This window comes from Callionymus lyra, chromosome 10 (genome assembly GCF_982586985.1).
Source record: "Callionymus lyra chromosome 10, fCalLyr1.hap1.1, whole genome shotgun sequence".
In the NCBI taxonomy this organism is placed as follows: Eukaryota; Metazoa; Chordata; class Actinopteri; order Syngnathiformes; family Callionymidae; genus Callionymus; species Callionymus lyra.
This window is the reverse complement of record NC_141827.1, coordinates 2,747,348-2,774,699: the sequence shown is the minus strand read 5'-3', so window position 1 is coordinate 2,774,699 and position 27,352 is coordinate 2,747,348. Positions and strand designations below refer to the sequence as shown.

The 27,352-nt window shown below is 43.9% G+C and overlaps 2 protein-coding genes across 4 annotated transcripts; one reads left to right on the top strand and one right to left on the bottom strand.

The window, feature by feature from the left end:
• Positions 1-586: 586 nt before the first annotated feature.
• Positions 587-17,216, top strand: hcfc1a (host cell factor C1a). Of its 2 annotated transcripts, none has more exons than XM_087800066.1 (28): positions 587-768; positions 1,695-1,898; positions 2,450-2,598; positions 3,074-3,234; positions 3,317-3,525; positions 3,612-3,696; positions 3,776-3,882; positions 3,955-4,134; positions 4,211-4,453; positions 4,536-4,681; positions 4,751-4,933; positions 4,997-5,218; positions 6,473-6,577; positions 6,663-6,879; positions 6,982-7,115; positions 7,199-7,334; positions 7,410-7,630; positions 8,551-9,376; positions 9,469-9,623; positions 10,098-10,232; positions 10,296-10,500; positions 10,589-10,861; positions 10,925-11,031; positions 11,100-11,234; positions 11,309-11,494; positions 13,913-14,210; positions 14,719-14,779; positions 15,236-17,216. In XM_087800066.1, the coding sequence occupies exons 2-28, from the start codon at positions 1,703-1,705 to the stop codon at positions 15,273-15,275; spliced, it is 5,115 nt and encodes a 1,704-aa protein (XP_087656192.1). In that variant the 5' UTR covers positions 587-768; positions 1,695-1,702; the 3' UTR covers positions 15,276-17,216. The 2 variants fall into 2 exon arrangements, with proteins under 2 accessions (XP_087656192.1, XP_087656191.1); XM_087800065.1 differs by having other exon boundaries at positions 4,533-4,681.
• Positions 16,876-26,167, bottom strand: LOC148069902 (ras-related protein Rab7). 2 transcript variants are annotated; one of them, XM_087800068.1, is made up of 5 exons: positions 26,085-26,167; positions 25,123-25,261; positions 23,443-23,679; positions 20,263-20,388; positions 16,876-17,163 (listed from the first exon to the last, which is right to left on the bottom strand). In XM_087800068.1, exons 1-5 carry the CDS (start codon positions 26,135-26,137, stop codon positions 17,080-17,082), a joined length of 639 nt encoding a protein of 212 aa, XP_087656194.1. In that variant the 5' UTR covers positions 26,138-26,167; the 3' UTR covers positions 16,876-17,079. The 2 variants fall into 2 exon arrangements, with proteins under 2 accessions (XP_087656194.1, XP_087656195.1); XM_087800069.1 differs by having other exon boundaries at positions 25,135-25,261.
• Positions 26,168-27,352: the final 1,185 nt, after the last annotated feature.

The window sequence follows — 27,352 nt, the reverse complement described above, 5'->3', positions numbered from 1 at the left end:
CTTGTGCAATGGATGACGCTAGAACCAAATAACTTTGTTAATTTGACAACTGTGAATATTTTTCGTGGCGCCAAAACCGTTATAGACTGGGCTCTATTTCGCCAACACAAGGCGCTCTGTGCTGCCGCGCTCTAACGGCGCGCGGACGGCGGAGTGATACTATTGTTGACGGTTGTGCTTCACTTGAAAGCGGAGGGCGCACAGTCGATACATGTGGGCGTGGCAAGTGTAATATTAGCGATAAATAAACGCTCAAATAATGACATTTACACTAATATTGCACATTTATGTCGATGTGTGATTGTGTTCGGCGGAGACACACACGCATCTGTCCTCTACAATAATAAAACACAGGGCTCCGTTTAGCGGCGTCGCCATCTTTACTTTGGGACAATAAGCCAATAGAGCGGTAGCCCAACTTGTTCTAAATTTCAAAAACTCACCCTAGATTCACTTTGCAGCGACTTTAACTGCGCAGTGAAGAACAACATAGTGAAACATCAACGCCTGTCTTTTCTTAATAGAGAAAAATAATTTTAGTTAAACAAAGCATTTTATGTAAAGTGGGCAGCCGGCTGTCCCGGGCGCCATGTTTGGTTTGGGTGACGCCGACTCTCTTCCATTTTCCTCCGCCTCTGGTTGTCAAGAAGATGGCAGCTTCCAGGCAGGCATGAGAGGAAATACTTCTTCACTAATTGAATGAATTTGGATTATTGCTGCGAGATAATTCCGCCCGCTTGTGCGTTTGTGATCCCTGCATCGAAATAGGTGAGCTTATATCGGAAATGTTTAGCTTGTGGGGGTTTGTTGCGGCCATTTTTCTTGTGGGAGCTTGTAGAAGAAGAAGGCCGATAGTGGAAAAGATGGCTGCTTCCACTGGCGGCATGAAACACAATAACACTCTGTTTATGCTCTTTACGCTTTTGTAGTTTATTCACTGTGTGTTTTTGCAGTGACGTTCTTGTCGTGTAAGTAATGCATACCTGATCGATTGCTTTTACTGATGCATTTAAGTGTAAAGTGAGGCGATGGTTTGACAGATGATAGCCGGATGGCTAACGATGTTAGCTCGGTCAAATAGCAGCTAAAAGCTAACGGTTGAATTTGTGAAGATACTCCGGGGAAGCATCTAATATTTCACACTTTTCCTACATAGTTCGATGTGCCTCGTCATTTGATGGCCTCTCGCACTCCTCAATTGTTTAAAATATACACGACCGTGGTGGGGTCCGGTCCAAGCTAAACTAGCTAGCTACAATATGGCGAGAAATAGCTACTCTTGCTAGCGCCACAAAACGGATTCTCGGTTGTTATTTTGGACACGTAGGGTTTCGTTTCTCTGCGATTGTTGTATGTTTTGTGTTGTTGTGTTGTGGATGCATTAGTCGTGATTCGATTTTCAATGAACCGCCGTTAAGTTTTCTCTTCCGCCATTTTTCTGAGTGAAGTAGCTTTAGCGGGGGTTTGTTTGGCTGAAAGATGAGTAGCTCGATAGTGTCTCCAACTGGCTTTTATTAATAGATCTTTATTCCTTTCGTCTTTCTGCCGCACGAGTCATCTCAGCCAACTTATTTATTTCCCTTTTTCACTCAACATTTCTCTGAGTCGTGATGTTTGAACGCCACAGCATTTCATGCAAAGTCCAGACTTCCATTCAAGTGCTAACGTTGCTACACGATCCTGTCCTCTGACAGATTCAGTCATGTCTGTCCCTGGTTCCGCGGTGTCCGGGGCCACGCCGTCGGTCCTGCAGCCGCGGTGGAAACGGGTCCTCGGATGGTCCGGTCCCGTCCCACGACCCCGGCACGGACACAGAGCCGTGGCTATCAAGGAGCTAATGGTGGTGTTTGGCGGTGGGAACGAAGGGATCGTGGATGAACTGCACGTCTACAACACAGGTAACGCTCTAAGATACATGTTCTCTGTGCATTTATTCCAACCTGTTGGTTCTGTGAACATCGGCAGTTAAAGTGTTTACATTTTTAAATCATAATAGTTGATAATTCACGATCAAAACTGAGGAACAGACGGGCCTCTGGGCTCAGCGCGTCCCGGGGTGTCGCCCTCTACTGGACCCACAAGGAATTGAGCTTTAAAAAAGGCGGGCTTAAAAAAAATGGATGATGTTGTGAGCAGCACGGAAACATGTCTCTCCTCCTTGACCACAATAGTCATCGCTCTCTCGTCTCGAGGGAGGCTTTTGGTTTTCTCTCGAACAGAAAGTGACTACTCGTGAAAAAAAGTGTACTTGTAGATGTTTGTATATACATTTAATCTTGGTGTATATAGATAAAATAAGTTGATAACCCACAACAGCAGTATTTCAAATAAGTTTACAGTTTCCTGAGCGAAGTACATTCATCTCAAACATTTTATATTCCACACAAATATCTTATTAAATGAAGATTGAAAGACTATTCATCGTGGGTTTTGCTTCTTTGATTTGCAGCCACGAACCAGTGGTTCATCCCGGCCGTCCGAGGCGACATCCCTCCTGGCTGTGCTGCGTATGGTTTCGTCTGCGATGGCACACGGTTGCTTGTGTTCGGTGGCATGGTGGAGTATGGAAAGTACAGCAACGATCTCTATGAGCTACAGGTAAGTGTTCAATATATGTTGTAACTTTTAAGCTGTTTTGTTTTGTGTCGTGAACATTTTTCTCACTTTAATTCCGTTTCCATTGTCATAATAATACCATTTGGTTATTCAAACCCTTTCTTGAGTATTGATGTGTAATGTGATTAGACAATGCTTTTGTTTGCTACTGCTTACCCGTTTTTCATTTAAATACCTTATTTTTTTTAATCCTGTTGTTGTTTTCAACAAGTGTTTATTATGTGTTGATGCTTTTTTTGTTAGTCTTTCAACTGAATGTATTCCACAAATTTTAAATTGGATTACGAGCTTTAAAACAACTTATTTTCATACCCACTTACAAGCTTTTAGAAAATGATGTGATGTTATTGTTTTTATAATTGGATCTATAGTGTATTTTATTTACTCTGTTTCAAGCCTCACAAATGGAAAATATGCACGACAACTTGTTGTTTACATTTACAAACGTGTGTCACAGGCCAGCAGGTGGGAGTGGAAAAAGCTAAAAGCTAAAAACCCCAAAAATGGGCCTCCTCCCTGTCCACGTCTGGGCCACAGTTTTTCCCTTGTGGGAAATAAATGCTATTTGTTTGGTGGACTGGCTAATGACAGCGAAGACCCCAAAAACAACATCCCCAGGTAATGATGCCGACACTTGCAAAGGACTTAATATGTAATCATTATCCAGTTTTGAGGTTGTCTGATTGTTTCTTGTTCGCAGATACCTGAACGATCTTTACACATTAGAGCTCCGTGCTGGCTCCAGCGTGGTTGGATGGGATATTCCAATCACTTACGGTGCTCTGCCTCCTCCTCGTGAGAGTCACACGGCTGTGGTTTACACAGAAAAGACGAGCAGGAAGTCCCGCCTCATTATCTACGGGGGCATGAGCGGCTGTCGTTTGGGGGATCTATGGACCCTTGATATCGGTTTGTTTTTGAATTGATGTTTAACAAGGTTCTTGAAACTTTCCTGTCTAATTTAATGTAGTAAACTGTCTAAATATTGTCAACAGATTCTCTGACGTGGAACAAACCCTCTGTAAATGGCACAGCACCACTTCCCAGAAGTCTTCATTCTGCCACCACAATCACCAACAAGTATGTGGTCAAATACATGTTTGGTCTGGACGACGGATCGTTTGGCTGCATCTCACTATGCCATGTTTCCTTACTGCAGGATGTATGTTTTTGGAGGGTGGGTTCCTTTGGTGATGGATGACGTCAAGGTGGCCACACATGAAAAGGAATGGAAGTGCACAAACACTCTGGCCTGTTTAAATCTTGGTAGATATAATTCCACACTCTGGTTAGCAAAGCTCTGTTGAGCAGTTTTCATTTGTGTTTTCATTATTCCAGACTCCATGTGTTGGGAGACCGTTCTGATGGACACTCTGGAGGACAACATCCCGAGAGCCCGTGCAGGCCACTGTGCCGTTTCCATTAATTCCAGACTTTACGTTTGGAGTGGCCGTGATGGTTACCGCAAAGCTTGGAACAACCAAGTCTGCTGCAAAGACCTCTGGTACTTGGAAACTGGTAAGAATCCTCTTTTCCTTTGGTTGTGTCTGTTGATGAAAAAGTACTCTGACATTTCTTCTCCAACTCCTCCCAGAACGGCCACATGCCCCTGCAAGGGTGCAGCTAGTCCGTGCCAACACAAACTCCTTGGAAGTGAGCTGGGGAGCCGTTTCCACTGCAGACACTTACTTGCTGCAGCTGCAGAAATATGACATTCCTGCAACTCCGACTGCTGCCTCAACAGCCATGAGTGCATCTCCCTCGCAGCTCATCAATTCCCCCAAGAGCCCTGCCCCTGCTGCTGCAGCTCCCACGGCTCAGAGCCTCACACAAGCTGGTACTTTTGCCGCTCTCTTCCCAACTTTTTCAATGCTCAACAGAACAATGTACCTAAGACATAATTCCCTTTATTTCAGCAGTATTGAAAGTTGCTGCGCAGCAATCAGCCACTGGCCAATCTGTTGTGACGGTTCGTCCTAGTCAGCCTGGAAAATCTCCAGTCACATTGACAACGCTTCCTCCTGGGGTCCGAATGGTGATGCCCGCTCAGACCACTCAAGGATCGGTGAGAACATTGTCGCATCGCTTGACTGGAAAAGTGATCAAATAGATTAAACTATATTCTCTGTTTTAGCCAATTGGAAGTAGCCCTCAAATGAGTGGCATGGCGGCTTTAGCTGCAGCCGCCGCAGCAACACAGAAGATCCCACCTTCTCCAGCAGGGACTGTCCTCAACGTCCCAGCAGGTGCTACCATTCTTAAAACTGTAGCCGTGACTCCTGGCACAACCACCGTGAAAGTTGCTTCTCCAGTCATGGTATGTTTTGCTGATGCCTTGTGTTGAAATGTACTGATTCTTTTTTTCAAATTTCTATTCAAGGTCAGCAACGCGGCCACTAGGATGCTGAAGACGGCTGCTGCCCAAGTGGGCACTGCGACGGCCTCCTCCCCCACGACCGGCCGACCCATTATTACTGTGCACAAGTCTGGACAGGTGACCGTGGGTCAGCAGGCACAGGTCGTGACGACTGTTATGGGCGGAGTCTCTAAAACCATCAAACTGGTGAAGAGTCCCCTCACCATGGGTGGAGGTGGAACTCTGGTAAGAACATTTGATCAGAAATACCTTTTGATGTGTGTAAGTTGTGTGTGTGTGTGTAGTTCTAACCCAATTTGGGATTTGAGAAATGGAAGGAAAAAAAAACTTTCCAAATACGGCCGATGGAATAACATGATATAGAATTTCAGAAAATAACCCACATAATTTCCTTTTCTTAACTTTGATTAAAGAAAAACACCCTGAACATGACGTGAATAAAAATTACATAAAAGCACAAATAATCAATCATTTTACATTCAAAGTTTGGTAATGCCAACATTTGTTTTCTTATTAATGTGCAAATAAGCAACAGAACCAACAACTACTATATATTAAAAAAAGGAGAGCAGCCTTCAAGGATAATAACAAACCTTAACATAGTCTAATTATTTGTGCAAATCAATAATGAAACTTACAACTATTGTCCATTTAAATCAGGTTCAAGAGCACTTCAGGTATAAAAAAAGATAACATTTTTGTCCAAGAATGTGTAAATCATTTTTTTTAAATTACACATGCACAGAAACTGACATGCACTATTCATATTTTTAACTTCCTTAATTTCTTTGCCTTTCAAAGGCTGTAAAGGACAAATAAGGTTCTATTTAAATGTGAGTTGTAAGGAATAATCTTATTTAATAATCTCTCATTACATAACTGTATCGTTGCGTCAGCCTCGATGTATATTATAAATATGCACCTCTGTAGTGAGGTCACGTTTAATGGGTTCCTTTTATGTTTAGCCTGACCTAAGTTTTATTCAACTGAAGTTCACTCACCATGATCTCTTTTAACAGGATGTCTTTCAAGTGTTTGTTGGTTCTTCGTGTTTCCTCCTTTTAGTTTCCAGACCTCAGAGACAAGTTTGCAGGTTTTATAGGTTAAAATTACTCAACATTTATGTGCTTTGAACCTAAAGTATTTCCCAATGCGACTACCGATGGCAGGTTTATCAATAAGACGAGGTTCTTGTTTTAATTGGAAGTAGCACAATCTTTTGTTTTAAAGAAGGCAGATGTTTTTCTTCGGGGCTAACGGCTCAGTCTGTTCACACATACACTGTCCCTGTTGCTCCCGACAACAACACACTTGTTTATCCAGTCATAGTGGTGCCGAAGCAAGATGTTTTCTTTTTTGTGTACCAAATTGATGCTAAAACCAAATCAAGAATTGAAGTTATCTGTTGAACAAAATGTTTACATACAATGTCGCGTACATTCTTATTGTTGCTTAATTAAAATACTTTTGTATCTGCAGATCTCCAACCTTGGCAAAGTGATGTCTGTGGTTCAAACTAAGCCAGTTCAGACGTCATCGGTCTCGGGCCAGGCCTCCACGAACCCTCTCACACAGCTCATCCAGGTCAGCCATCCGTACATTCTCGTGCTAAATGAAGATAACATCCTTGTTCTGCCTTGTATTATGCATAACTTGTCTGCCTCTGTAGACCAAAGGCGCTCTCCCTGCTGGAACCATTTTGAAGTTGGTGACCTCGACAGATGGTAAACCAACAACTCTCATCACCACTTCCCAAGCAGGAGGCACAGGAAACAAGTCCACAATCCTCAACATCAGTGGTGTTTCTCCAACCACCTCCAAACAAGGAACCACATTTATAAAGACCATCCCGATGTCAGCCATTATGACTCAGCCTGGAGCCACAGGTCTGTTATAACTTTATAATCTTACAGAGACTTTAGGAAACATAATATTGTAATGATAGAATCCATAGTGAGAGCTGTTTAACATAGAATCTGCTAATCCAGGTGTCTCGGGCAATGCAGGCCTTAAAACACCAATCACAATCTTGACGACAAAGGTGATGACGACCGGGACTCCTGGAAAAATACTCACCACCGTTCCTAAACTGGGGGGTGCGGGTCAGCAGGGATTGACACAGGTACACACAGAGCTTCCCGCTCTTGTCAATGATCTCTTCATCTGTGTGCATGATTAAATAATAATAATGTCTATATATTTCAGGTCGTGATCAAAGGCTCCCCCAGACAGCCTGGAACTTTCTTGCGTACCGTGCCCATCAGCTCTGTAGGTGGTGTTCGCCTTGTTAGTCCATCAGTCAAGCCTACTCTCACAACTCTTGTCGTCAAAGGAACAACCGGTATGTACATCTTTATGGCAAATGAATGACTCTTCACTTTGAACATCTCTACACTAAACATCCCTTTGATTGAAGGTGTGACTACGCTGGGAACCGTGTCCGGCACAGTCTCTACCACCCCCACAGTGGCTACTGTGGACAGTTCCACTGCTTCGCTGGTGACTCCCATCACCACTTTGGGAACTATTGCTACGTTGTCCAGCCAAGTCATCAGTCCGTCTGCAATCACAGTGTCCACCGCGCAGACCAGCCTGACTGTCGCCTCAACACTTCCCACCTCCAGTATCACTGTGCAGGTGAGGTTTACCTGCCTTATGGGAAAAGGATAATGAAATGAGTTAATTAGACTTATTTTAGAGTGTTTGTTAAATATATTTCAGTGGATGTGTTTTAAAGCCATTTCTAAGGAGGGGGTGGAATTTGAGTGAACTTCACTGAATCAGAAATGCATGATATTGGATCCAAATCGCAGCAAACACAGTCCACTGTTGTTGAGAACTAATTGAATTGATATAAAAAAGAAATGTAGGTTTAAATGAAGAATGTGTAAAAAAAAAAGTTCATTTGATCTCTAGGATATACGTGGTGTGTGATGAGATACAGATGGATGTATCTATAGGTTAGGTAGAACTTTATTGATCCCTCAGCAGGTCTCCTTCGTGAAAATGTTTTTTTTTCCAAATTATCCACAGCAAATACAGCAAATTTTCATAAAAAATAATAAAAATAAAATGAGAACAAGAACAAAGGGAAAGAACAAGACAATCTAAGTCTAAAAATAAAGAACATGGATCGAAGAAAAATAACAAAGACAAAGGATACAAAGATTAACATAGACCAGAACCTCATGATACTTTTACTCCACTCCTGCCCCGAACTCAGAATTGTACAATTTAATAGCCAGAGGAATGAATTGAGTATTTGTTTTGTACATGGGAATGGAGCATTCGTGCTGCATCTGCTTCTCTGTTCACTGATGACAGTGTTCAGAGGATGATGTCATCATCATGATGGACAGTAGTTTGTTCAGTGATCTCCTCTCAGCAACTTTCACCAGTGAGTTCAGCTTCATGCCAATATATATATACTGTATATATATCGGTGTAAGACGTGCAAGTCAAGTTGAAACAAAATCTGTGAATATTTGCTGTTAATTGTAAGTTTAATTTCTTACACAAATATAAACAATAAAATAACTAATGATTTTATATTTTAGAACCAGCCAACCCAGGTGACTCTCATAACCACTCCAAGTGGTGTAGAAGCCCAACCCGTGCAAGATCTGCCTGTGTCAATTCTGGCATCTCCAACATCGGAGCAGCCCAGCTCCTCTGAGACCGGAGCAGCAGGAGAAAGCTCCGGAACAGTCAACTTGGTCTGCTCGAACCCACCATGTGAAACTCACGAAACGGGAACAACTAACACTGCCACGACTTCCTCTGCCACCATGGGATCTGGTCAGGTGTGTTCCAACCCACCTTGTGAAACTCACGAGACGGGAACCACCAACACCACCACCACCTCTTCTGCTGCCATGGGCGCCGGCCAGGTGTGCTCCAACCCACCCTGTGAGACGCACGAAACTGGAACCACGAACACCGCGACGACATCTTCTTCCAACATGACGGCACTGCGCATGTGCTCCAACCCTCCGTGCGAGACCCATGAAACGGGGACTACTAACACGGCCACCACGGCTTCCGTTAACATGGGAGGATCAGGACAGGTGTGCTCCAACCCACCCTGCGAAACCCACGTGACCGGCACCACCAACACAGCAACACAGTCGTCCTCCATCATGAACACGGGGCAAGTCGGAACCACGCAGAGGGTTTGTTCCAATCCGCCGTGTGAAACCCACGAGACGGGGACGACCAACACCTCCTCCACAGCCACCTCCAGCATGGGAGGAGACCAGACCAGCACAGCACCAGGCACAGTTCAGAGAGTCTGTTCTAACCCTCCTTGTGAAACGCACGAAACTGGGACCACCAACACAGCTACCACTGCAACCTGCAGTATGGAGACGGGCGAGGGAACAGGTATGACTTCATGGGGAGTCACTTATCGAGTGACACCTTTGTGTTGTCACCGGTGACACCTTGATAATACTTTGACTTTGTTTTACGATAAGCAGCCCAACAGACGGAAGAGGAAGCTGAGGGCACCAGCAGCACTGAAGTGGCCTCCACTACCACTGCTGCTGCTTCTAGTCCGGTCACCAGCACCCAAGGCAGAGCAATCACAACTGTCACCCAGTCCACACCAGCACCTGGACCGTCCGTACCGGTCAGTCATGCTCTAAGAAACTTGCTCAAATAACAATGTTTTGGAGAGAAATTTAGAATTAGGAAAAAATAGTAAAACTAGCATTACTTAAGAAATATCGATGCAAGAATGTTCAAAAGTCCAATAACTGGTCAATGGGTGAAAGGCAAAAGTATTCTGGCCCTTGAAAGGTTTACTTTCTTGGAAAGAAGGAATTGCATTCATTTAATGTGACTTTGAAACCTTTTTATTAAGGAAACCTTTCAGGAATAGACAAAAGTTTTTTTTTGTTTTCTTTTTTTTACTTCTATTTCTTTTACACTGATGGGAAGTTATGACTTTAATTGGGTGGGAAAAGGAAACTTTGCACCGTTTTATCTGTTTTTTATTATTGACAATTATGAATCAAAATCAATAAATGTTTGTGTGAAGATAAAGAAACCATGCGACAATAATTGCGTGTCAGAGTTGGTCATATTTTTTTTTTCTTTCCAGTCGATCTCTTCGATCACAGAGGCTGTGAATCCTGCGGTCAGTTCCACAGAAGAGCCCATGCAGACGGAAGACATGGCATCGGCTCAAGCTGCTCCTGCAGAGGAGCCGGCGACTGCCATGGAGACACAAGCAGAGGTAGAGATTCTTCTGAAGCGTTGTGTCCAACACTTTACTTTAAATGGCATCTGCGATCACCAGGGTGATGCTGCAGGAGCAGCTTTGAATCTTCCTTCAGAACTCATGTCTGAGGGTCAGGGAGCCACGCTCATGGTGACGGGGCTTTCGGACGAGGAGCTCGCTGTGACCGCAGCCGCCGAAGCAGCCGCACAGGCAGCAGCGACCGAGGAGGCGCAAGCCCTCGCCATCCAGGCTGTTCTCCAAGCAGCTCAGCAGGCAGGGATGAGTGAGTCTAATGTTTTTATCACTTCAGGACGTGACGAACACAGTGGATGTTTCAACTCGTTTCCCCGCGTCTATGAAACGTGTTACAGATGAAGGAGACGCTTCAGGAGAAGGTCAGCAAACCACCACCATCCCCATCATGTTGACCCAGCAGGAGCTGGCGGCTCTCGTTCAGCAACAGCATCAGCTCCAGGAGGCTCATGCCGCCGCACAGCAGGGGGCGGTAGACACAAGTTTGCCCACTGAGGGTCTCGCACCTGCAGACAGTCTGAACGACCCTTCAGTGGAGAGCAACGGACACAACGAGATGGCGGCAGTGGCCAGTGCTGTCGTGACTCTCCTTCCTCGGACCACCGCCGAGAGTACGACCTGACGACTGTTATCCGTTTGGTTTGACCAGTGACTGACGCTCGTCTCTCTTCCAGCTCTCACTCCCTCCAGCACGTTTGCTCCGTCAATATCTGTGGCGAGTCCAGCCAAGCTGCAAGCAGCAGCTGCTCTGGCTGATGTTGCAAACGGCATTGAAGGAGAGGTGAGTCACATGACCGGCAGCACTTTCCCGCTCACTCTCTAAACCCCCTGTGACGCTGCCTTCTCCAGAAACAAGCCCCCCAGCCCACCCCAGTGAAGGCCGTGGTGAAGAAGGAGAACCAGTGGTTTGACGTTGGAATAGTGAAAGTGACAAATATGGTCGTCACACATTTCTATGTTCCCGGAGACGACTCTCACGGAGACGTAGGTTCTACACACTCGCACAGACACGCGTGTTGTTGTGATTTAATATCGGGATCCATCCCTTTGATTGACAGGATGATTCTGGCGTCATGCCTGATTACGGCCAAATGAAGAAAATGGAGCTTCAACCCGGAACTGCTTACAAGTTCCGTGTTGCTGGAATAAACGCTTGCGGCCGTGGAACCTTCTCCGAAATCTCTGCTTTCAAGACCTGCCTACCAGGGTTCCCAGGAGCTCCATGTGCCATCAAGATCAGCAAGGTACTGCATGTGATCTGTAATAACATCGCGTGCACGAGTATAACCCTGTAATAAGATCGTGTGCACGAGTATTACCGTGTAATAACATCGTGTGCACGACTATTACCGTGTAATAACATCGTGTACACGACTATTACCGTGTAATAACATCGTGTGCACGACTATTACCGTGTAATAACATCGTGTGCACGACTATTACCGTGTAATAATATTGCATGCACAAGTATTAATGTGTAATAACATCGCGTGCACGAGTGTAACAGTGTATTAACGTCGCGTGCACGAGTATAACCGTGTATTAACATCGTGTGCACGAGTATTACCGTGTATTAACATCGTGTCCACGAGTATTACCGTGTATTAACATCGCGTGCACGAGTATTACCGTGTATTAACATCGCGTGCACGAGTATTACCGTGTAATAACATCATGTGCACGAGTATAACCGTGTAATAACATCGCGTGCACGAGTGTAACCGTGTATTAACGTCGCGTGCACGAGTATAACCGTGTAATAACATCGTGTGCACGAGTATTACCGTGTATTAACATCGTGTCCACGAGTATTACCGTGTATTAACATCGCGTGCACGAGTATTACCGTGTAATAACATCACATGCACGAGTATAACCGTGTATTAACATCGCTTGCACGAGTATAGCCGTGTAATAACATCGTGTGCACGAGTATAGCCGTGTAATAACATCACGTGCACAAGTATAGCCGTGTATTAACATCGCTTGCACGAGTATAGCCGTGTAATAACATCGCGTGTACAAGTATAGCCGTGTAATAACATCGCTTGCACGAGTATAGCCGTGTAATAACATCGCGTGTACAAGTATAGCCGTGTAATAACATCGCGTGTACGAGTATAACCGTGTATTAACATCGCTTGCACGAGTATAACCGTGTATTAACATCGCTTGCACGAGTATAGCCGTGTAATAACATCACTTGCACGAGTATAGCCGTGTAATAACATCGAGTGTACGAGTATAGCCGTTTATTAACATCGCTTGCACGAGTATAACCGTGTATTAACATCGCTTGCACGAGTATAGCCGTGTAATAACATCGCGTGTACGAGTATAGCCGTGTAATAACATCGCGTGTACGAGTATAACCGTGTATTAACATCGCTTGCACGAGTATAACCGTGTATTAACATCGCTTGCACGAGTATAGCCGTGTAATAACATCACTTGCACGAGTATAGCCGTGTAATAACATCGCGTGTACGAGTATAGCCGTTTATTAACATCGCTTGCACGAGTATAACCGTGTATTAACATCGCTTGCACGAGTATAGCCGTGTAATAACATCGCGTGCACGAGTATAGCCGTGTAATAACATCGCTTGTACGAGTATAGCCGTGTAATAACATCGCGTGTACGAGTATAGCCGTGTAATAACATCGCGTGTACGAGTATAACCGTGTATTAACATGGTGTTCACAAGTATTACCGTGTAATAACATAGTGTTCACGAGTATTACCGTGTAATAACATGGTGTTCACGAGTATTACCGTGTAATAACATCGCGTGTACGAGTATAGCCGTGTAATAACATCGCGTGCACAAGTATAAACGTGTAATAACATTGCGTGCACAAGTATAACGGTGCAATAACATCGCGTGCACGAGTATAACCGTGTATTAATATCGCGTGTAGGAGTATAACAGTGTAATAACATCGTGTGCACGAGTATAACCGTGTATTAACATCGCGTGTACGAGTATAACAGTGTAATAACATCGTGTGCACGAATATAACAGTGTATTAACAGCGCGTGTACGAGTATAACAGTGTAATAACATCGTGTGCACGAGTATAACCGTGTATTCAAATCGCGTGCACGAGTATAACAGTTTAATAACATCGCGTGCACGAGTATAACAGTGTAATAACATCGCGTGCACAAGTATAACCGTGTAATAACATCGCGTGTACGAGTATAACAGTGTAATAACATGTGCACGAGTATAGAAGTGTAATAACATCGCGTGCACGAGTATAACAGTGTAATAACATCATGTGCACGAGTATAACAGTGTAATAACATCGCGTGCACGAGTATAACAGTGTAATAACATCGCGTGCACAAGTATAACCGTGTAATAACATCGCGTGCACAAGTATAACAGTGTAATAACATCATGTGCACGAGTATAACAGTGTAATAACATCGCGTGCACGAGTATAACAGTGTAATAACATCGCGTGCACAAGTATAACCGTGTAATAACATCGCGTGCACAAGTATAACCGTGTAATAACATCGCGTGCACAAGTACAACAGTGTAATAACATGCCGTGCACGAGTATAACCGTGTACGAGTATAACCGTGCAATAACATGCCGTGCAAGAATATTACCATGTAATAACTGGTCACTCTCACTCTCGTACTCAGAGCCCTGATGGCGCTCACCTGACTTGGGAGCCTCCGTCTGTGACGTCGGGCAAGATCATCGAGTATTCCGTGTACTTGGCCATCCAGAGCAACCAGACGGCCGAAGCTAAAGCCGCGACGCCGGCGCAGCTAGCATTCATGCGCGTGTACTGTGGACCCAACCCTTCCTGTCTGGTGCAGTCGTCCAGTCTGTCCAACGCACACATCGACTACACCACCAAACCAGCCATTATCTTCCGCATCGCTGCCCGCAACGAGAAGGGCTACGGCCCCGCCACACAAGTCCGATGGCTGCAGGGTAAGAACTCGTGACCAATCAAGTCCATCGAACGTGGAAATAAAACCTCAGTCGTCCCCAGTTTAGCAGTCGTGTAGCAAAGTGTTTAATGTTTAAACATTTAAACCTTTTACAAACTTTCTCATACTTTAAAAACATAAGATCATTTAATTATGTTTAAATATTAGAAAGTAGATAATCATTGTTTAGATTAACATTTGTTTGAACTTTCAAATACTGATGTCAACAACCCTCACCCCAGTAACAGTCACACCAACGGTTCCCATAATGCTTTGCTGCCCAGCCAACCAATCACAGCTGTTGATGACTTTTGACAACATAGACGTAGAGTTGGCCTTCAATAGATAGTGCAGTTTGTAGCAAGGCATCATGGGAGGTCAGTTGGGTGTGGTCATGAGTGTCTCCTAATAATAAATCATGTGTTTGTCAAGACGTAAAACAAAGTTCAACAATCTCGTCGTTCTTTTGAAAGAAAAGAGAACAATCTTTTTTTTTTTCTCATTTGAAGAATCTGGCAAAGATGCAGCTGCAAAACCAGCTCCCAAGAGACCCGGCGCCTCCCCTGATACGTAAGTGTGACGCACACACACGCACACACACTCGCACACACACTCGCACACACACTCGCACACACACACGCACACACACTCGCACACACACTCGCACACACACTCGCACACACACTCGCACACACACACTCACACTCGCACACACACACACACTCACACTCGCACACACACTCACACACACACACACACACACTCACACACACACACACACACACACACACACTCACACACACACACACACACACACACACACACACACACACACACACACACACACACACACACACACACACACACACAGACACACACACACACACACACAGACACTCGCACACACACACACTCACACACTCACACACTCACACACTCACACACACACACACTCACACACTCGCACACACACACTCGCACACACACTGTCAAGTACTCATCCTGGTCTCGTCTGTGACTCCGCAGTAAACCTACTGGTCCAAAGAAGGCGAGGACGGATCAGTGAGGTCCAGACCCAGAAACGCCCCCTTCAGTCTTTTGTCTCCTCCCTCACTGTCCTTTTATCAGGAAGACTGACCTTCACCTCTTCTCACCCTCATCCTGACCTTCACCCTCGAGTCTCGCGACGACACTGGAGGCAGAACAAGCGTATGAAGCCCAGACGAGTCGAGCCCAGAGATTCTTCTGTAGATACCCCCCCCCCCCCCTGCCCCCCCTTTTTAGAGCAACACAAACTTAGAAGCACATTTTGGTTTCAGCCTCATCTTAACATCTAGTTTCGTTTCAGTAGAGCAGTAGAGAACGACATCAGCAGGAGCTGAAGCTACTTTTCTCTTTTGGTCCGTTTGGTGGGGTGACCCCGGGGGGGACGTAGAGAGAGACTACAATGATGTACAGTTTTGGAGGCATTAGTCTAGACGAGATGAAAACACGGCATGGAAACAAATAAAGCACTTGTCCTGGACGACAGAGGACATTTTTTTCCTTCATTTTGCTCCGACCTTCTTCATTGAGAACCAAGTCTGTACAGACTCCAGTCCCATGGTTGCATCATCACTGTGCGCTTTTGATTCTTTTGTTTTTTACCGAGATGTGGACGATGGAAGAAGAGATTTGAACCGACAGACTTTGCCTGGACTGAGACTTGCAAACACGCGCAACAAGAGAAAAATCTTTCCCAAAAAAAAAAGAAAAAAAAAAAGCAAGCAATGATGACACAGATCTTTTGTGTAGTTTATTTTTGTATTTTTAAGCTTTTCCCCTCCCCCGTGTGAATGTTGTCTGCATTTTAAGAGCGTCATTTTTTAAAAAACTTGTTCATCCCCGTAGTGTTGTGTTGGTGGGACGGCCCGGGGGCCGCGGTTTGCCACTGTCTTTTTAAAACGACTCACGTGTTTTGTGTTGTTGTCGTCGGAGGTTCGCAGACGTGTGCGTCGGGAGGGAACCGTCGACCCCCGGGGGACACTTTTCTTTTCTTCAGTTCGTCGTCGCCCCGACAAAACCTCATGAATGTCATGATTATATATTCTTTTGTAGACGTCACATCATATACGTAGACTCTCCCAACCATTGATGTCTGTGAATCCAAGTAATACATTTTTAAGTTTTTTTTTTTTTCCTTCCATGACTCTGTATCCGACTGCTGATGGTGTGCAAGCTAACTGACTGTGACCCGAATGTCTTTGAATGGGTGTGTTGGGGAGAGAGCTAACATAGCCGCAGTGTACTCGCGTGTAAATTAGTTCATATAGAGCAAGAATAAAACGAACAAAAAAACAACAACATCTTGGCCTTTTATATAATAACCTGTAACAAACCGTTTCATCGCTCGATTGCCTTTTGTGTTTGTACTTCTCAAAGAAATATATATAAATATATATTTAATATAAGCTCCCTGATCCAACCTGCTTCACTGTCTCTCGTCACGGCGGCACCGGCTTGTACAGGGAGCATCACAGTTGTCATGGTAACGGCCAGAACAGTTAGTCAAGGTGTTTTTGTTTTTCTTCTCCTCCCGCGACCTTGACTGTGGTTTTTTTTTTTTCCTTTCCTATGCGTTCATCGTGTCGGTGTGTCTGTTGATGATAGACATGCATGCAAATGTATTTGAGTAGTGACGCCTTACGTTGGACCAGAAGCTGAAGGTTCTCAAAAAAAGGAAAAAACAAAAAAAGAGTTTGTTCCTCTCTCTCTCTCTCTCTCTCTCCATGTGGTAAACAGTTGTGTCCTCTTCTTCCACAGAACCTTTGCTGGGTCTCTTTTCTGCGCCCCGGTTAGATAGGTCATCATCAGCAGTGTCGGGTCTGACCTCAGCACTGACAGTTGTCGGCTTCTTTCGGCTGTTTGCAGGTTATCTGGAAATGTTCTGTATTTTCCAATGTGTGTTTTTTGTACTGTAGGGAGTAAATGTATCTTTTATCATCGAAGAATAAACATGGTAAACAAACACCTGTGTTCTCTACCTGTCGTAACGCTCTCTAAACAAACACCTGTGCTCTCTACCTGTTCTTACGCTCTCTAAACAAACACCTGTGCTCTCTACCTGTTCTTACGCTCTCTAAACAAACACCTGTGCTCTCTACCTGTCATAACGCTCTCTAGACAAACACCTGTGCTCTCTACCTGTTCTTACGCTCTCTAGACAAACACCTGTGCTCTCTACCTGTTCTTACGCTCTCTAAACAAACACCTGTGCTCTCTACCTGTTCTTACGCTCTCTAAACAAACACCTGTGCTCTCTACCTGTTCTTACGCTCTCTAGACAAACACCTGTGCTCTCTACCTGTTCTTACGCTCTCTAAACAAACACCTGTGCTCTCTACCTGTTCTTACGCTCTCTAAACAAACACCTGTGCTCTCTACCTGTTCTTACGCTCTCTAAACAAACACCTGTGGTCTCTACCTGTCGTAACGCTCTCTAGACAAACACCTGTGCTCTCTACCTGTCGTGACGCTCTCTAGACAAACACCTGTGCTCTCTACCTGTCATAACACTCTCTAAACAAACACCTGTGCTCTCTACCTGTCGTGACGCTCTCTAGACAAACACCTGTGCTCTCTACCTGTCATAACGCTCTCTAAACAAACACCTGTGCTCTCTACCTGTCGTAACGCTCTCTAGACAAACACCTGTGCTCTCTACCTGTCGTGACGCTCTCTAGACAAACACCTGTGCTCTCTACCTGTTCTTACGCTCTCTAAACAAACACCTGTGCTCTCTACCTGTCATAACGCTCTCTAGACAAACACCTGTGCTCTCTACCTGTCATAACGCTCTCTAGACAAACACCTGTGCTCTCTACCTGTCGTGACGCTCTCTAAACAAACACCTGTGCTCTCTACCTGTCATAACGCTCTCTAAACAAACACCTGTGCTCTCTACCTGTCGTAACGCTCTCTAGACAAACACCTGTGCTCTCTACCTGTTCTTACGCTCTCTAAACAAACACCTGTGCTCTCTACCTGTTCTTACGCTCTCTAAACAAACACCTGTGCTCTCTACCTGTTCTTACGCTCTCTAGACAAACACCTGTGCTCTCTACCTGTTCTTACGCTCTCTAAACAAACACCTGTGCTCTCTACCTGTCGTAACGCTCTCTAGACAAACACCTGTGCTCTCTACCTGTCGTGACGCTCTCTAGACAAACACCTGTGCTCTCTACCTGTCATAACGCTCTCTAAACAAACACCTGTGCTCTCTACCTGTCGTGACGCTCTCTAGACAAACACCTGTGCTCTCTACCTGTCATAACGCTCTCTAAACAAACACCTGTGCTCTCTACCTGTCGTAACGCTCTCTAGACAAACACCTGTGCTCTCTACCTGTCATAACGCTCTCTAAACAAACACCTGTGCTCTCTACCTGTCGTAACGCTCTCTAGACAAACACCTGTGCTCTCTACCTGTCATAACGCTCTCTAAACAAACACCTGTGCTCTCTACCTGTCGTGACGCTCTCTAGACAAACACCTGTGCTCTCTACCTGTCATAACGCTCTCTAGACAAACACCTGTGCTCTCTACCTGTCATAACGCTCTCTAGACAAACACCTGTGCTCTCTACCTGTCATAACGCTCTCTAAACAAACACCTGTGCTCTCTACCTGTCATAACGCTCTCTAAACAAACACCTGTGCTCTCTACCTGTCGTGACGCTCTCTAGACAAACACCTGTGCTCTCTACCTGTCATAACGCTCTCTAAACAAACACCTGTGCTCTCTACCTGTTCTTACGCTCTCTAAACAAACACCTGTGCTCTCTACCTGTCGTAACGCTCTCTAGACCAACACCTGTGCTCTCTACCTGTTCTTACGCTCTCTAGACAAACACCTGTGCTCTCTACCTGTCGTAACGCTCTCTAGACAAACACCTGTGCTCTCTACCTGTCATAACGCTCTCTAAACAAACACCTGTGCTCTCTACCTGTCGTGACGCTCTCTAGACAAACACCTGTGCTCTCTACCTGTCATAACGCTCTCTAAACAAACACCTGTGCTCTCTACCTGTCGTAACGCTCTCTAGACAAACACCTGTGCTCTCTACCTGTCATAACGCTCTCTAAACAAACACCTGTGCTCTCTACCTGTCGTAACGCTCTCTAAACAAACACCTGTGCTCTCTACCTGTCATAACGCTCTCTAAACAAACACCTGTGCTCTCTACCTGTTGTAACGCTCTCTAGACAAACACCTGTGCTCTCTACCTGTCGTTACGCTCTCTAAACAAACACCTGTGCTCTCTACCTGTCGTGACGCTCTCTAGACAAACACCTGTGCTCTCTACCTGTCATAACGCTCTCTAAACAAACACCTGTGCTCTCTACCTGTCGTGACGCTCTCTAGACAAACACCTGTGCTCTCTACCTGTCATAACGCTCTCTAAACAAACACCTGTGCTCTCTACCTGTCATAACGCTCTCTAAACAAACACCTGTGCTCTCTACCTGTCATAACGCTCTCTAGACAAACACCTGTGCTCTCTACCTGTCATAACGCTCTCTAGACAAACACCTGTGCTCTCTACCTGTCGTGACGCTCTCTAGACAAACACCTGTGCTCTCTACCTGTCATAACGCTCTCTAGACAAACACCTGTGCTCTCTACCTGTCATAACGCTCTCTAAACAAACACCTGTGCTCTCTACCTGTCATAACGCTCTCTAAACAAACACCTGTGCTCTCTACCTGTCATAACGCTCTCTAGACAAACACCTGTGCTCTCTACCTGTCATAACGCTCTCTAGACAAACACCTGTGCTCTCTACCTGTCATAACGCTCTCTAAACAAACACCTGTGCTCTCTACCTGTTCTTACGCTCTCTAAACAAACACCTGTGCTCTCTACCTGTCGTAACGCTCTCTAGACAAACACCTGTGCTCTCTACCTGTCGTAACGCTCTCTAGACAAACACCTGTGCTCTCTACCTGTCGTAAACAAACACCTGTGCTCTCTACCTGTTGTAACGCTCTCTAAACAAACACCTGTGCTCTCTACCTGTCGTAACGCTCTCGCCGACGCTCTCTCAAACGTCTTCTCCACGTTCACGTCTTCTTTGGCGCTTCCTTCCATGTACTCGGCGCCGACCTCCTCGCTCCACTGCTGGGCCTGCCTGCCACTCACCTGTAAGTCATCAGTACCAGATTAACACGAGCTGAAAACTACGAAAGTTGATATTCACTACTAGTTATTAACTAGTTAACAGAAGTTACTTTTTTCTGATTAGTTTCTGCTTTTAAAACATCAACTTAACTCTGGTGTCATGTAGTGAATGTTCTTCAAGACGCAGTAACATCTCATCATGAACATGTTTTACACTTTATTACTTTATAAAGTTGCTCTGAAATGTTTTCAGTGGGCGGAGCTTAAGATCATTTTCTAATGTCAATATTTTAATGAAAAGAGAGTTTTGTACAAACACACACTGATGATACAATAGAGTCACACATCACAACAACACACACACACTGATGATACAATAGAGTCACACATCACAACAACACACACACACTGATGATACAATAGAGTCACACATCACAACAACACACACACACACTGATGATACAATAGAGTCACACATCACAACAACACACACTGATGATACAATAGAGTCACACATCACAACAACACACACACACTGATGATACAATAGAGTCACACATCACAACAACACACACTGATGATACAATAGAGTCACACATCACAACAACACACACACACTGATGATACAATAGAGTCACACATCACAACAACACACACTGATGATACAATAGAGTCACACATCACAACAACACACACACACTGATGATACAATAGAGTCACACATCACAACAACACACACTGATGATACAATAGAGTCACACATCACAACAACACACACTGATGATACAATAGAGTCACACATCACAACAACACACACTGATGATACAATAGAGTCACACATCACAACAACACACACTGATGATACAATGGAGTCACACATCACAACAACACACACTGATGATACAATAGAGTCACACATCAAAACAACACACACACTGATGATACAATGGAGTCACACATCACAACAACACACACACTGATGATACAATAGAGTCACACATCAGAACAACACACACTGATGATACAATAGAGTCACACATCACAACAACACACACACTGATGATACAATAGAGTCACACATCACAACAACACACACACACTGATGATACAATAGAGTCACACATCACAACACACACACACTGATGATACAATAGAGTCACACATCACAACAACACACACACACTGATGATACAATAGAGTCACACATCACAACACACACACACTGATGATACAATAGAGTCACACATCACAACAACACACACTGATGATACAATAGAGTCACACATAACAACAACAAACACACACTGATGATACAATAGAGTCACACATCACAACAACACACACACTGATGATACAATAGAGTCACACATCACAACAACACACACTGATGATACAATAGAGTCAAACATCACAACAACACACACACTGATGATACAATAGAGTCACACATCACAACAACACACACACACTGATGATACAATAGAGTCACACATCACAACAACACACACTGATGATACAATAGTCACACATCACAACAACACACACACTGATGATACAATAGAGTCACACATCACAACAACACACACACTGATGATACAATGGAGTCACACATCACAACAACACACACTGATGATACAATAGAGTCACACATCACAACAACACACACACACTGATGATACAATAGAGTCACACATAACAACACCCACACACACTGATGATACAATAGAGTCACCCATCACAACAACACACACACACTGATGATACAATATAGTCACACATAACAACAACACACACACACTGATGATACAATAGAGTCACACATCACAACAACACACACACTGATGATACAATAGAGTCACACATCACAACAACACACACACACTGATGATACAATAGAGTCACACATCACAACAACACACACTGGTGATACAATAGAGTCACACATCACAACAACACACACACACTGATGATACAATAGAGTCACACATCACAACAACACACACACCCTGATGATACAATAGAGTCTCACATCACAACAACACACACACTGATGATACAATAGAGTCACACATCACAACAACACACACTGATGATACAATAGAGTCACACATCACAACAACACACACACTGATGATACAATAGAGTCACACATCCCAACAACACACACTGATGATACAATAGAGTCACACATCACAACAACACACACACTGATGATACAATAGAGTCACACATCACAACAACACACACACTGATGATACAATATAGTCACACTACACAACAACACACACACACTGATGATACAATAGAGTCACACATCACAACACACAAACTGATGATACAATAGAGTCACACATCACAACAACACACACACTGATGATACAATAGAGTCACATCACAACAACACACACACTGATGATACAATAGAGTCACACATCACAACAACACACACACTGATGATACAATATAGTCACACATCACAACAACACACACACACTGATGATACAATACAGTCACACATCACAACAACACACACACTGATGATACAATAGAGTCATACATCACAACAACACACACACACTGATGATACAATAGAGTCACACATCACAACAACACACACTGGTGATACAATAGAGTCACACATCACAACAACACACACACTGATGATACAAAAGAGTCACACATCACAACAACACACACTGATGATACAATAGAGTCACACATCACAACAACACACACTGATGATACAATAGAGTCACACATCACAACAACACACACACTGATGATACAATAGAGTCACACATCACAACAACACACACTGATGATACAATAGAGTCACACATCACAACAACGCACATACACACTTTAACACACACGCATATATATATTTTCATTTAATTACGTCTTAACTTTTCTTCACAACTTAAGCTAAGTTTCTATTTTCTTTCGTTGCATTATTTGCGTCACTGTTGCTTTAACTAATGTTTCATTAACTAGTTACTAAAGTTAATACAAAGTCAATCAAAAGTCGAATGTTATTTAGTCACATTAACTCCTCACTTCTCAAGTCTGACTGACCTCTCGGTTGCTCCGGTCGCTCTTGTTTCCGAGCACGATGAAGGGAAAGTCTTGTGGACTCTGGATCTGACCCTGGTCCAGGATCTGACCCTGGTCCAGGAACTCGTCCCTCCAGCGGCTCAAGGCCGAGAAACTCTCTCTGGACGTGACGTCGAACACCAGGAGGCAGCAGTGAGCTCCTCTGTACAGCGGAGTACCCAGAGAGTGGAACTTCTCTGTGCCGGCCGTGTCCCAGATCTGACACACACACGTACACACACACGTACACACACACACACACACACACACACACACACACACACACACAAGCGCAAACACACACAGGTGAGGCTGTGAATAGTGCGAAGCTTCCTGGCGAGTCTCACCTGCAGACTCACCTGTGCTGTGTCTCAAATCGCACACTAGCGTACTCAAAGTTAGTATTTTCAGTGCGTTAGTGCGTCTCAATTCTTAGTATGCGAAATTTAGTGCGCCATGCACACTAAATTGGCGTACTAACACGCCCACAAAACTTAGTATGGATCGATGGACGCTTTCTACACTAAACGGCTCCATCTTAGTGACGTTTTAAACGGAAGTTACTTCACATATATATATATATATATATATATATATATACATATATATATTCATATACTTACAGGTGCATTTTCAGCAGCAGTAGGAGGATAAACACGTCTTCGCTGCTGATACCTGCTTAAATATCGCGACAAACTTGCAAAACGTGCTGCCAGCAGGTGTCGCTAGTGTTCCTACAGCTGGTTGAAACCATCGTTAAATAGTAGTAGAAGAAGAAGCTGTCGCGTCATTTCCTGTTAGTGTGTAGCAGCAGAGTTTGATTTGAGACAAACTATCTGTTGAGAATTAGTTACTAGTTAGTACGTACACTATCCTGATGCATACTAACTTCTAGTATACTAAGAGAAGTGTGCGATTTGAGACACAGCACTGCAGTCTCACCTGCAGACCCACCTGCAGACTCACCTGCAGACCCACCTGCAGACCCACCTGCAGACTCACCTGCAGACCCAACTGCAGACCCACCTGCAGACCCACCTGCAGACTCACCTGCAGACCCACCTGCAGACTCACCTGCAGACCCACCTGCAGACCCACCTGCAGACTCACCTGCAGACCCAACTGCAGACCCACCTGCAGACTCACCTGCAGACTCACCTGCAGACTCACCTGCAGTCTCTCCTGCAGTCTCTCCTGCAGACTCACCTGCAGACCCACCTGCAGACTCACCTGCAGACTCACCTGCAGACTGACCTGCAGACTCACCTGCAGACTCACCTGCAGACTGACCTGCAGACTCACCTGCAGACCCACCTGCAGACTCACCTGCAGACCCACCTGCAGTCTCACCTACAGACTCACCTGCAGTCTCTCCTGCAGACTCACCTGCAGACTGACCTGCAGACTCACCTGCAGACTCACCTGCAGACCCACCTGCAGTCTCTCCTGCAGTCTCACCTACAGACTCACCTGCAGTCTCTCCTGCAGACTCACCTGCAGACTGACCTGCAGACTCACCTGCAGACTCACCTGCAGACCCACCTGCAGTCTCTCCTGCAGTCTCACCTACAGACTCACCTGCAGACCCACCTGCAGTCTCACCTGCAGACTGACCTGCAGACTCACCTGCAGACTCACCTGCAGACCCACCTGCAGTCTCACCTGCAGACTCACCTGCAGACTGACGCTCTCTCCGTCCACGGCGACGCTCTTGGACAGGAAGTCGGTGCCGACGGTGGATCTGTAGAAGCTGCTGAAGCGATGGTTGACGAATCTGTTCATGAAGCTCGACTTCCCGACACTGACGACACACAACACACACACTCAGACCTTGACACTCCTTCTAGGTACTGACCACTGCGGACCGCTGCTACAAACTACACAACTCTAGCTCATCTGTCAATCACTTCCTTAAACCAGTTAAATCTAATTCGATAAATGGACTTTACAAAATAAAATAATTAAAAATATTATAGTATGTAATAATGCAATTAAAAAAAGAACAACTTAAAATACAACACATTTGAATAAAATAAGACACTGAAATGAAAATGACATCTTAATACTGAATAATAATGAACAATTTATAAGAAATAAAATATATTCAAATGTATTTGAATAATGTTCATGATTCGGATGGAACGAGTTCTTGAACGTTCTGGACTGGGTTAGCATGTTAGCATGTTAGCATGTGACTGCTAACCTATTGCTTTAATCCTCCTTATTGCATATTGTTAAAGCTCTAATGCAAGTTTAAAAACCATTGTATCACTGATATATAATTAATCATTAATAATCGATACATCATTGTATAGAAGCTACAGCGGTTATGACTTCCGCTTTTCAAAATAAAACAAGGCAACGAACGAAGCTTTAAAAATAAGTATAAAAAAATAAAAAAAAGTTCCTTATTTAATAAACTTTAAAGTGCAGAAAACATTTCATATACTTTACTACATTAACATATACGTTGAAAACCGGTCGTTATCGGGAATCAGTGATAGGAATAAATCCGTGCATCGAAATCGAAACCAAACCGAACCAAGTGACAAATACTTCAACGGTATTTTTCTTGAAAATACTACAGTATTTGTCTTGAAAATACTACAGTGTTTATATTTTACCCGGAGTTTCCTATGAGAATGATTTTGAGGGTCGTTTGTTTTTCCTTCTTCATGTTTGCTCTTGTTTCTGCTGCTGCCTTCAGGGCCTTCAGGAACTTTGACTGTTTCACGAGGAAACCGGTTTCAAAACAAAACAAAAGTGAACGATTAACGTTATTATAAATATTTATGTTTATATAAATATATTATAAATATTATAAATATTTATGTTTTAAATAATAGTGTATATTTTTCCACGTATTCTACATTTTCATCTATCGGTTGTGTCTCCGTGTTATAAGTATATAAGTACATATTTGATGGTTATCATGGTGTTAAACACGTGTTTTTTAAAGGATATTTAATAAATAAACGGAGAAATATTTGTTCTAAACCAATATTTACATGCAGATCATGATATAGTTGCACTTGAACGCATCACAGCAACTGCTTTGATCTTGAAATGACGAAAATTGTAAACCTTTGTTAAACTTTACTAAAAGAATCTAAACGTGGCTTTGATTCGATTTTTAACCATTTCTGAATAAAAAAAACGAATAGAACATGTTTTTCCTCTTATTGTTCTTCACTCGATCATAAATCCATTGAAATGCTGCAAGAAAACAAACATTAACTTTTCCTCATAGTAGGAGAAAAATCTTATTTCGTTCATTTTGATCATATTTAAGTTGTTTTAATAATAGTTTTGCTGAGTTTAAACTTAACAGCGAGATTCACTGTGGACGATGCGCCACCTAGTGGTCAACTCAAGTCATGACATGTTAATAACTTTTCTTCATCGAAGCAAATGTTTTATTTTGAAGGAATTTCAAGTTATTGTTGTTTTTTATCTTTTGTTTCAATAAAGTTCTTTTGCAGAAACAAGTGTCACGTCTTTGTGTGTCCGTGTGAGGGTGGAGGTCTTATCTGGGCCCTGCAGACGCACACACACACGCAAACCCATACACACACATTCAGTCACTCACGCACATTTATACACACACACACACATATACACACCCACATGCAAGTGCACACACACACATTTATAGACAAACGCACGCACACCCATACAATCACTCACGCACATTTATACATACACGCAGGCACACACACACACACATATTCACACACATAAGCAAACACACACAGTAACAGAAACGTACACACGCAGACACTCATATATATACACACACATACACAGAGTAATTAATAAAAAACAATCTGATCCAATCTAACATATACACAAAATCACGCACACGTACATACACACTCATATTCAGACACAT

Bases quoted from the DNA above. Each gene is read 5' to 3' on its own strand.
- LOC148069902 (XM_087800068.1), bottom strand. From the start codon at position 26,137: ATGAAGAAGGAAAAACAAACGACCCTCAAAATCATTCTCATAGGAAAC. The intron at 20,389-23,442 runs GTCAGTCAGACT...GATGACTTACAG, and splicing joins GCGACCGGAGCAACCGAGAG to GTGAGTGGCAGGCAGGCCCA. The intron at 17,164-20,262 runs GTAGAGAGCACA...TACTCCCTACAG, and splicing joins CGGCGAGAGCGTTACGACAG to TACAAAAAACACACATTGGA.
- hcfc1a (XM_087800065.1), top strand. From the start codon at position 1,703: ATGTCTGTCCCTGGTTCCGCGGTGTCCGGGGCCACGCCGTCGGTCCTG. The intron at 3,883-3,954 runs GTAGATATAATT...TCATTATTCCAG, and splicing joins TCTGGCCTGTTTAAATCTTG to ACTCCATGTGTTGGGAGACC. The intron at 11,495-13,912 runs GTACTGCATGTG...TCTCGTACTCAG, and splicing joins GTGCCATCAAGATCAGCAAG to AGCCCTGATGGCGCTCACCT.